At 36.1% G+C, this 12,575-nt stretch overlaps 1 protein-coding gene across 1 annotated transcript in view; it reads left to right on the forward strand.

Moving 5' to 3' along the window:
• PRIM2 (DNA primase subunit 2) overlaps nucleotides 1-12,575 on the forward strand; it is a 276,122-nt gene that overhangs the window by 39,138 nt on the left and 224,409 nt on the right. The window contains exons 5-6 of the mRNA XM_054569539.1: nucleotides 8,749-8,838; nucleotides 11,343-11,480. Coding sequence (XP_054425514.1) covers nucleotides 8,749-8,838; nucleotides 11,343-11,480 — 228 coding nt within the window. The remainder of the gene's footprint in view (nucleotides 1-8,748; nucleotides 8,839-11,342; nucleotides 11,481-12,575) is intronic.

Raw genomic sequence — 12,575 nt, forward strand, 5'->3', positions numbered from 1 at the left:
ATGAGCTATGTGCATTCTGCATTCAGATAGAAAACTTCACATTATTTATAAACATGATTATGTATTGTTGATTGGAAGTTTATAAAATAAATCTCTCGGAAGCCTTATCTATATCCTTACTTTAAAGGTTAGGGTAACAGTTTATGGGTTCCAAAGTGGTATGCCAGAGATGATCATTTGGGAGTGTGGGAAGGAAATAAATAGTACAACATATACTTTTAACCTGATTTTTAAACATTTTAGGGAGGGCCTATTTTACATACATAATGTACAGTAATATATGTATATAATTTATAGGTACATATACATATATTGGAAGTGTGTGCTCAGAATATTTTTGTTGATAAAAATGTGTGATCCAAAGAGGATGGAGGTGACTCTGCTGTCAAGGCAGCTTATGCAGTGGTGAGAGAGAGTCCCACAGCCTCAGGAGCACTGAAAAGGCTTGTGTCTTGTTCATGCTCTGTGTCTCCTGTGGACCAATATCTACAGCCCTGCTCTGTGTCACGTTGACCCTGCAGCTCTGCTGATTGAGCAGCTTTTATCTGGACTTCACCAGTTGCTGCAGCAGACGGAGGAGAGAAGTGGGTAAACCATGTGCTCGTAAGACTTTTGCCTGGGTGTGACCCATGTCACTCCTGCTGATTCCACTGGCCATAGCAAATTATAAGGCCATGTGGGAGTCTAGCAGGTAGGGGATGCATAAGGGATTCTGCATCCGGTGAAAAGCAGCGCGGTATACACAGACAACTTCTACCTCTGTGCTTACTATGCGGGACATGTTTGCCTCCCCAGAGCTCACTCCTGATCTCCATTCAGGATGGTTGGCAGAATGAGACTGCTCTCGCAGTTCTTTGATGAAGAATACCAAAAAAGAAAAAAAAGCAACACTCCCCCATCCTTAATTCTTTTAGTAAGGTAGCATGTAAAAGAATATAATTATAAAATATAGAAATAAAACTTTACAAAAATTAATGCTTATTGTGATTTGTGCTTGACAAAAAGATTCTACTGTTATATTATTTGCCATTTGAAGCAGTCAGGATTAACCACTTGAGTGGGTGAGCGTAGATCACAGGGATTGAGGTGTGAGGAATTGTGCGTAGGGGAGGAAAGAGAAGAACTTCAAAGCTCAAATGTTCATGGTCTTTGCTGATTAAAAATTAATCAGAGTAAAGGTTGAGCATCTCTGGAATAGTAATTACGTCACTTAGGAAATGTGATTCCATATAGAGCAGTTTGTTTATACACCTCTCTTTAGGAAAATGTTTATTTTGTGAAGCATGATATAGAGTAGGTCCTTGAATACCGTCGTTTTCATTCAATGTCATTTTGTTATAATGTTGAGGTACTATAGAAGCTTACCGATTAGCCTGTGGTAAAGTTGTTTCATTATACATTGTTTTGCTTAAAGTCACAGAACCTTTTAATGATGGTAAGTGAGGACTTACTGTATCTTGGTTATAAGATATAGCGTACAATCTAGCTTGCTTTATTAAATATTTTGAACTCCCTCTAAACACCAGTTATATTAGTTTAACTAATACAATTAGTGGTTTTAACTAATAAAAGTTTATTGAAACCAGTTTAAATTCAGGGAGCATTTCACTTTATTCCTGGAGAAAAGCCTGGGAAACAAGTTAATCAAAATGTAGTTTGCTGATAGTAATAGCAAGTATTTACCATTTATTAAGGACATACTGTATGCCTATTCTAGACACTCTACATTTTATTTTATATCAAAGTTACATGTAGTAGGTATTTTTTTTCATTTTATTGGAGAAAAAGAGGTATGAAGGGATTAATTAACTTGTTTAAGATTTGAACTTGGGTTTCTGCAATTACAAAAATTATGCACTTTCCACTCTGTTGCTTGCTTTTATAATTGTTCCACTGTAACTTTTTACTCTCTTACGTGAGAGGCTTTGCTAGTAGAAGCAGGAAGCCATTTAATTTTGTCTTGCTCTTTGAGATGAGTGTTTTTGACGCATGCAGTAGGTAACCTTGTTAAGGGAGTCTGAGAAAATGAAATATGCTTGTATTTTTCCCAGTGGTTTTTATCTAGGAAGCAGAATACTCAAGATTATTTAAAATTTTTGAAATAATGAAGTCATAGCAGTTTACACTAATTAGTAAAGTTTCAGACAATCATCCTACATTTTTCAGTGAGAATTCTTTTTGGAAATTTAAATTTTGGTTATAACTAAATAGATAAATGAAGATTTAGAATATGTGTGACAAATGGGTGAACTTTTTAATGCACTGAGGAAAACCACAATATTTACTGAAAGGCTAGAATGCAAGAAATGACATGAAATTTAGATAGAAGCCATGTGATTTGGGATGCATGTAGTTGCTTTGGATGAATGGTTTGGAAACACATTGAATTCCTTAGAATTTTATCCATTATTTCTAATCGAAGCAAGACTAGATATTATTTTTGTTTTCTTTTTTGGGTACATTTCAATGGAAGAAAAGCTTATTACATTCTTTAAGAATCTTCCCTAGTTTACGGCCCTCATTGTTCTATGTATTGTATTGTTTGTGCAATTACTTAGGTGCCTTGTTGGGGTTTTACTGAATGAAAGTGCCCTTCAGGAATGGGCCGCTGAAGGACAGGGACGGAGTGATGGTGGCGTGAATAAGCAGTGCTTTGGGCCCAGCTTTGCTTCAACCAGCGTATTTTTCTTTTCTAATTTCTACAATATAGTATTTTTCCAGGCAATATTTCCTTTGAAGAAAGATTTTTGTTCCTAAAAATACATTTGAAAGTCTATTGTATTTCTGTTGTTTTCTGTTGTATTTCTACCTTCTATGAAAACCGAGAAAGAAATGATTAACTAATACTAGTAGTAAAAAACAGAAGTCTTTGACTCAGCAGTTTCCACGTTTATCCAAATCTACTAGGTATGCCAAAGATGGAGATTGTACAGTGTCACTTTAATACTTTTGGACTTAAGCTAGTTAACATTATCTTTAATTTTATTACAGAATTTTTTTTTATCCTCACCTGAGGACTGTTTTTCACTGCTTTTAAAGAAAGAGGAAGGGAGAAAAGGGTGAGAGGAAGGGAGACAGAGAAACATGGATGTGAGAGAGAAGCATTGATTGGTTGCCTCTTGTACACACCTGGACCTGGGATTGCATGCACCTGGACTTGCGTGCGCCCAGGCTAACTTGCAGCGCAAGCATGTGCCCTGACCAGGAATCGAACCTGCAACCCTCAGCCTAAGGGATGATGCTTCAACCAGCTGAGCCACACTGGCCAGGGCACTTTAAGTTTTGAATAAATGAATATTAAAAGGAAATGCAAGAAAGCAGTGAACAATTAGAAATTGAAATAAGAAAATATCATAACAACATCCAGAACATGAACTAAGGGATAAATTTAATCAAATATGTGCAGTCGTAAAGAAGAAAATAGAAATTACTCATAATCCTGCTACCCAGAGTTAGACAGTGTAGACTTTTTTCCATGAATAAAGTTATACACAAACATATAACTTGGCATCTCTTAAAAGATTTATTTTTACTTCCTTCACCTTCCTGTATTAACTTTTCACCTAACAGTGTTATGACAGTAATGAAAAATTTCCATAATTTAAGAATTTTACTGAATGCATGATTTTTAAAAAATATTTTATTTACTTATTTTTAGACAGAGGGGAAGGGAGAAAGGGAAAGAAACATCAATGTGTGGTTGCTTCTTGCATGCCCCCTCCTGGGGACCTGGCCCACAACCCAGGCATGTCGATTCCCTGACTGGTAATCGAACCAGGGACTCTTTGGTTTGCAGGCTGGCACTCAGTCCACTGAGCCACACCAGCCAGGGCTGAATGTATGATATTTTGATACTATTTTTTTTTAACCTTTTAAATGCTAAAAAGGATAAACATATCCAGAAAAGTACATAATACAAAAATACATAGTTTAGTAGATTATTACTAAATGACATTAGTCATTTAGGTGAGAAATAAAGCACTGCTGTTACCCTTGAAAATACTTCCCTGTGCCCCTTTTTTACCAATCTTTCTCTCTCCTAGAAGAAACCAGTAGTCTGACTTTATAGTAACCACTTCCTTACCTTTTTTCCTTTAGTTGACCATCTGAGTATTCATCCCTAAACCACACAATTTTCCATATTAAAACAAACCATTATATAAATGGAATAATTGGGTATATTTTATTTTGTTCATGGATTATTTTATTTAGTATATATTTCAGGTTATGCACATTGTGTGAAGTTGTATTTTTGTTGCTACGCTATATACTACACTGAATACACCGTACATTTATTCATTTGGCTTTTGATATATCTTTGAATTTCCAATTTTTGGCTATTATGAATAATGTCACCTTATGGTTATATGAATACTGCTTGTTCATATTTACTTGTTTGTGTTGTTTTATGGCATTGGTCTGAGAACTGGAACGTTCCTATCTCTTGGAAATTTGTTAGAAATACCAGTTCTTGGGACCTACCACATACTTAAAATCAGAAACTCTAGGGCTGGTGCTAAGTATTTTGTGTTTTATTAAGCCTTCCAGGTGACCCTTGTGAATGTTATAGTTTAAAGTCCATTGCTCTAGGGTAAGGGTCAGCAAAATACGGCCCACGGGCCAAATCCTGGCTGCTGCCTGTTTTTGCATGGCCTGCAGATGAAGACTGGTTTTTATATTTTTATTTTATGTTATTTCATTTGTTATTTTATTTTTATCCCTCCCTTACATTTTTAAATAGTTGAAAAAAATTAAAAGCAAAATAATGTTTCCTAGCACAGGAAAATTATATGAAATGTAGATTTCAGAGTCCATATATAAAGTTTTATTGTAACACAGATGTGTCCATTTGTTTACATATGGCTGTTTTCCTGCTGCAACAGAAAATTATGTACTTGTGACAGAGACCTTATGGCTCACAAAGCCTAACATCTTAACTATTTGACCTTGTCTAGAAAAAGTTTGCTTATCTCTGTTTCAAAGTACTAAAGGACTAAAGTACTAAAGGACTTAGGACTAAAATTGCCAGGTTATAGGGTATATTTACTTTCAACTCCTAAGAAAATACTGCATTTTCTACAGTAGTTATACCTGACTCCTGTCAGGTTATGAGAGTTCCCATTGCTCTACATTCTTGCCTGTATTTTCCAAATTTATTTATTTTATTTCTAACTTTGCAAATCACATTTGACACATTCAGTCAGTCACAGCACCTTCTCCATACACCGAACAAGTCTTTTTCTTTTTCTTTTTAATTTATTTTTTAGAGAGAGGGGAAGGGAGGGAGAAAGAGAGGCAGAGAAATATCATCAATGTGTGGTTGCCTCTCGCACGCCTCCAACTAGGGACCTGGCCCACAACCCAGGCATGTTCCCTGACTGGGAATCAGGCCAGCAACCCTTTGGTTCACAGGCAGGTGCTCAGTTCACTGAGCCACACCAGCCAAGGTACAGATCTCTTTTTTCAGTATTTCAGTCGCATTTTTACTTTTCTTAAAATAATAAAGCATAATATGCAAAAAGTTTTGCTTATTTTCTTCCATCTTCACTATTAAATGTCTACACATTCACCAATTTTGATTTTTTTAAAAGTGTATGCTGATAATGACAGCTGTCACAATACAATTTAACAAAATTGCTTCAAATGAAGTTAAAGACAAGTGCTCCTAGAGCCATCTTGCAGAAAACACTTATTGGCCAACCCAGTACAATGAAATGTCCAAATCTTAAGCATATCTAATTTCATGAATTCTGATAAATGCATGAACTTGTGCTACTTTAACTTATAAAAAAGCTCAGCATTACTATCTGAAAGTTTCTTCATGCTCCATCTCAATAAATCTGCCTCGGCCCCCTAACAGGCAACTGTTCCTCCAATCTTTTTCTATTTAGTTTTGCCTGATATAAAACTTCATATAAATGGGATCATATAAGTCTTTTTGTGGTCATTTGCTTTCATTTTTCTTGGATTGCTAGGTTATAGGGGCAGATATTTTTAGTCTTAAAAGCAACTGCCAGATCTTCTTTCCCAAGTGGATGTGCCATTTATATTCCCACCAGTAATGAGAGTTGCAATTCTTCCACAGCCTCACCAACACTTTTTCTGTTTTTAATGTTAACCATTCTAATGGCCGTGTAGTGTTACGCCATTGACTTTTCACTCCAGGTTTAGTTTGTACTTACCTAATGACTAAGGACATTGAGCATCTTTTCATATTTTTGTCTATTGAATTTTATCATTTCGTAAAGTGCCCGTTTATGTCTTTTGCTTATTTTTCTTGGCTTGACTGTCTCTTATTTTTGTCTTGGCTACTCTTGCCCTTTGCATATCCCTATACATTTTAGAACCAACTTGTAAAGTTCACACACAGACACAGACATACACAGAAGCCATTATGATTTTGTTTTGAGAGTGTATTGACTCTATAGATCAATTTGAGGAGTATTGGTATGTTTATAGTAAGTCTTCTGGTGCATGTTTATGGGATATCTGTTATTTAGGTTTTCTTCTGTTTCCCTCAGTAAAGTTACAGTTTCATTGTGGAGGCCTTCTTCATTTGTTAGATTTATTCCCAGGTACTTGATAGTTCTAAATCTGTTTTAAATGGTACTAAAAAAAAATGTCATTATTGTACTTGGCTGCTGGCATACATAAATACTATTGGTTTTTCTACATTTGACCTTATATCCAGAAACCGTGATTCATGAGGTCAACAGGTATAATAATTTATCTGTAGATTCTTCTGACTTTTCTAAGGATATTATAAGTCATATAATCTGTGAAAGATGGCAGTTTTGTTTCTTCTCCAATCCTTATGCTCATTTTTTGGTCTTCCCTATCAGGTTCTCATTCGTGGAGTCTTGTTCCCCATGTGCTTTATCTTTGTGTACTTGGGATGGTATTTGAGAAGTTATCTGGAGGGCTACATTGAGGCCTAGGAGGGTTATATTTTCTCCGTAACAGTTCTCACGTGTTTCTTTCATGGGTCTGGGGACACTGACAGTCCAGGATAGCGTTAATTAAATATGTAACCTGAGGTCCCTGGCCCACTAGATAATTGGACACTGGACTGTAGATCCATATGATGGCTGATAACCCTCTGGTTCACCCCCACTTAAGTCCTTCAGGGGCCCTAGAGAGTAAGGGATAGTTTATCCACTTTTGGTAGAGTTTCTTTGAAGCTGCTTCCCCAGAATTAGCATATATAAAAGTGGGCCGTATATGACAGACCTTGACTGTTGGCCTGGCAATTCCTAACTAACCTGTGAGAACTCTGATGCAGATGGTTGCCTTTTATTTCTTTACACATCTCTACGCTTTGAGTCTATTTTTTTTTTTGTTTTTGCTCATGAAGTGATGTTTTATTATGTGCCTTGTTATATAAAATGCAATATACTTGACATTATATTTGAAAATGTATTTGTAGGAATCATTTGAGGCATGCTGTGAATGCACTTTGCTCCGGAGAGGATTTGAGTTTGCTTCTGCCAGGTGTCTGGGGCATGAATCAGGGACCGCCTTAAAACCAGCTCAAGGCTTGGGTTCTTTCTAATGACCGTGACATTTGAGCAGCAGGGTCTCAACTGAAGTGAAGTGAGATGCCCTACTTCCTGTGGGCCTGACTTTGTGTAGTAGTCTTCTGTGCTGTAAAGAAAATGCTTTTAAAAATTATATCCGTGTATTTTCTGTGATTTCTGTGAGAGGTTGATCTGAATAACATAGCCTGCTATACTGAAACAGCAACATCGACTGCAATTTATGTAACCATGTACCTGTTGCTGAACATTTGTATTTTCTTAATATTATAAATAATATTGTGTTGAAGAAAAATTGTTCCTCTTTGTGTCTTTGTCCTGTTGTTTACTTAAGATTAACGTCCTAGAAGTAAAACTGTTAGGGTCTGCATGTTTTAACTCTTTTTGGTATGTTTTGTCAAAGTGCCTTTTGGAAAGATTGTCCCAATACTGTGTATCCTAAATTTTTCTAACTTTTGCCATTTCAACAGGTAGAAAATAATACATTATTGTTTTAATTTACTTATTATTTTTACCTACATGAATAATGGCTGTAGTGTACTTTTGAATCATGAGTTCTTATGTCCTACTTCTAAAGGGTTTATTTAGAGTAACTCATATCAAATGATATAAATATTTCCTGCAGCTTGTCTTTTATATTTCATCCTCATTTGCATATATTTTATTTTTATGTATAGAAATTTATAATTTTTATCTAATTAGATGTATCACTCTTCTTTTTAAAACTAATTAGTCTCAGATAATAGATTTATAGTCATTTCTAGCAAAACTAGTATTTTAAGTTTGGAGTTGTTTTCTGTGTCTAGAAAGTTGAGAAATAGTTACATCATTCTTAACTGCAAATAGGTATTTTAATAAATTAACATAACTCTTGAATTGGGAGAATGCTCATTTTTAGTCTATATTAACCTGAGTTTTTATTATATTTTCTTTCTTTTTATATCATAATACTCTGTTTTTCTACTATTGTTCTTTTGGTATGTGTCATTAGAAATAGGCAGAGTAGAAATTTGAAAGTATTTTCAATTTAACTTTTATATTTGCCTTCATTAATGACAATAATGACTTGGTAATCATATTAGGAATGATTTGAAATGTCCAGGTTTAAAAAATTTTACAAAAATACAGAATCTTCACCAGACCAGGAAACTATTGTGTTAAAACTGAGTGAAGACTCACTTTCTTAAATGATACAAAATATGTTTTCTTTCAGATAAGTGATGAAGAGAGGAGACTCCGAGAAAAGGATATTACTGCTTCATCACCCAGTTTAAATGGGAGTGTGTTGGAGTTAGTTTATAAGGTATGTAAACTTTTAAAATACTTTCTAGATTTTGTTAAGTATATCACATTGAGCTTCGTATACGCATTTAATGAACCCACTTGTGCAGCCTCTTCTCACGGCAGCCTTCCCTTGTCCTGCGCCTATTTCGTCTTCACCGACTAGGAGTGAGCCAGCGTTTTGTCCTCCTCCACACACACCCTCTTCACCCTGCCTGGGTGCCGACTCCCTTCTGCAGGCCGTTCTCTAGAAAGAATTCTCTTCTCACAGCGCTCAGGCTTTTCTACTGCCTGCCGGGCTGCCGCCTGCCAGAGCGCTCTGTCACTCCCTGTTCTGGGCGAGTGCTCTGCGCGGAAGCCTCGTTTGCCAGCGTTGGGCTCCCACACCACGCTTGGAGCGTGTCCCCGTGCGTGCGTGGTTCCCTTCCGCTTCGGCTCTCACACGTGCTCTCCTGTGGCACGACTTTCTTTACCCTACCTAGGTTCCAGCATCCTGCATGGGTTGCCTCTGCTGTTCTCTGTTCCTTAGCACAGATACCTGCTTTATTGGAATCCATTAAATATTTTTTGTACCAACTAGTTCCGGAAGGGGAAGAGGGGAGAGCTGAAATTCATTTTAAAATTTGATAGCTGCAGCCCTCCCCTGCAAATTTCCCTTGACAAGAATGTACTCACTATTACTGGTGAGTGCCAGTAGTTTAAAATCCTGCTTTCACATTAGCTTCCCGTTCTGCCCTCCCTGTTTCTTCCAGTTAGACCATCATTCAGCCAGCCTTCCGAACTTCGAGTTTGGGAATGTATATGTATCCCTCCCACATCATACATTTCCCATTACTCTGTGTTCATATCATCTTTTGCTTCTGCTTAGGGATTTTATTTCCATTGTGACCACCCTAATAAGCTAGAATCATGGAATTTTAGAGCTGAAGAAACTAAGGATGAGTGCCGGGGTGTCCAACCCGTGACCCTTGGGCTGCATGCGGCCCAGGGTGACTGTGAATGTGAACCGACACAAAATTGTAAATTTATTTAAAACCCTCCCCCCCCCACCCCGCTTCTTACCAGTTTTCAATAGTGTTTGTGTATTTGATGTGTGGCCCAAGAAACTCTTCTTCCAGTGTGGCCCAGGGACTCCAAAAGGTTGGACACTCTTGGTTTAGGCCATATCTTCCTGCACTGTCCTGGTTTTATAGGTCTGGCAACTGAGGTTTAGAAGTATTTGTTAAATGTACCAAAATCATAAATCTAGTAAGTAACAGGGCTTGGATGAAAAACTCACATTCCCAAACACTGTCTCCTTTTCTTGCCTGGAATATTGAAATAAAGCCTCTTACCTACCACTCTGTGTCCCTGTGTAACTTACCTGTTTGGTTCAGTATCACACAGGTAACTACCCTGGAAAGCTGCAACTTTTCCTGTGTGTCTTGTCTTCTCAACTAAGTGACGGCCTACTTCAGGACAAGGACTGTGTTGCAGTTGGAGAAACCTGTAAATTAATAAAAAACTCAAAAATCACAGGATCTATTTATTGTGTGATATAATTGGATATATTGAAGAATGATGGGCATAAAGATTTAGCTTTTCCTTAAAATTTGGGTGAATAGGCGATTTGGGGGTCATTTGTTTAACTTATTTTTTCCCCCCTTATTTTTTAAAAGGAGAAAAACTATTGGAGAATACTAATATATTCTGAAGATATTTTAAAATTTTAGTATAGTTTATGTTTTTAAAGATTTTATTTAATTTTAGAGAGAGGAGAAGGAAGGAGAGGGGGAGAAACATCAATACATTGTTGCCTCTTTCATACCCCCAAGTGGGGACCTGGCCCACATCCCAGGCATGTGCTCTGACTAGGAATTGAACCAGCGACCCTTTGGTTCACAGGCCAGCACTCAATCCACTGAGCCACACCAGCCAGGGCAAAATTTTAGTATAGGTTATAGGGCTTTATATATGTATGCAGACTAGTATTGGTTTAAAAAAAAAATACTGGCAAGTATTTTAATAGAAAAACTGAATGCTTATTGTTATTTTCATTTCTTATGGTTGAGATTAGCTTTTGAAATATATTTCTCTAGAGAAAAAGTGGAAACATAGATGAAGAAATTTGTATTCACTTGTTAGTAATTTTCAGCACTGAAAATACTTTGTAAAAATTAGGATTCTGCTTGTTGCAGAATAAAATGTGGAGGAATGCAATGTGCACAGAGGGCTTGAGGTGGCATTTTGAACTCCTGGGGACTGTAATTTGTACATTCATGTGTTAAGTAAAAATAAAGCATTGTAGCTTGATTTATTATTTTTCAAAACATCTACTCTGAAACAGACGAGTTTTTGGACTGTCACTTCTTCCTAATGCTAATTGTTTACTTTTAAGGTGTGTAAATTGATCTTTTTTCCCTCTCTGATCTGGATTAATGAATTTCCTATAGGAAGAATTTTATTTGGATTTGGTACAGAAGAAGACTTAGGAAGATTTCAAAATGACAGATGTTGCTTATTTTTCCCATTTCACTCTGAATTCAGATCCCTTTTGCTGAGGCTCTGGACTTGTTCCGAGGAAGGAAAGTCTATTTGGAAGACGGCTTTGCTTATGTACCACTAAAGGACATTGTGGCAATCATTCTGAATGAATTTAGAACCAAACTGTCCAAGGCTTTGGCAGTAAGTATTTTACTTTATTACCATATTTCCATATTCACTTTGTTTCCACATATTCACATTTTTAATTAGATAACCTTGGTAGTTCTTGACTTCTTAAGAAATAATTTAATTTTCATAATGATATTCAAATTGCTTATGATGTATTAGTAATTCTAGAACTGGTTTTTATTTGTTTCTATCCGTAGGTAGTTTTCCTATTTTTTTTTCTTTCTCTTAGTAATACTAATGGAAAGATGATTAATTTGTAAGTGGCCTCTGGGTTTTTTCAAGCTTGTGTCTCTTTGCTTGGAGATGGATTTCTTATAAGGCCCTTCACAATTAGAGTGGTCTGTGGTAGATGTAGCCCTTAGATTTTGTTTTAAATTGGTATTTTGTGTCAGTAGAGGGAAATGTAGAAGAAAGTCTTTATATTAAGTACTAAAAACAATGATATGATAGTGCTGCAATAAACAGCCTACTGCTGGGTGAAATTGGTGCTAGCCGTGTTGAATAAATAGCATCATTGTTTTTTAAGAGATTTGTAGAAAGTGTTATATTTAAGTGTGACATCTTAAAAATGTATAGATTTTATAGTGTTATCTTTTAATCCAAGTCTAGTTCTTTTTGTATTTTTTGGTACTGAATGCTGAAGAGAATTGGAAAGTTTTGTCACACAGTTCTTTTTAAGCTATACTGATTACATTATAAGCATAGCTCAACTTTTCCTTTTGAGTTAAAAATTGTAATATTTTCCAGTGTAAATCATTTTTATTATTGACTCTCCTGTGTTAACTAAACATGTGTAATACAGCTATGTTAGCATTTGGGAAGACTAAAATATTAACTCTGGTTTTATTAAATAGAACAGTTTATGAAAATACCTAGCACAATTGGTGTTTAATAACTGTTAATATTCTTCCTCCCTTTCTAATCCTATGTTTTTTATCCTCTGTAGTGTTGTTTTTACATAGCTTCTTTACTTGTCTTATGATTTACCCTGGACTGTAATCTATTTACAGATACAGATAGTATCTATCACCACTGTTGATCTCTGTAGCAGACACATATTTGCCTACTGATTGGCCATTCTCCTTGTTTTGCTATTATTGGTTTTGT

Source organism: Pteronotus mesoamericanus, unplaced genomic scaffold (genome assembly GCF_021234165.1).
Source record: "Pteronotus mesoamericanus isolate MK-2021 breed Mesoamerican mustached bat unplaced genomic scaffold, CSHL_Meso_final contig_20, whole genome shotgun sequence".
In the NCBI taxonomy this organism is placed as follows: Eukaryota; Metazoa; Chordata; class Mammalia; order Chiroptera; family Mormoopidae; genus Pteronotus; species Pteronotus mesoamericanus.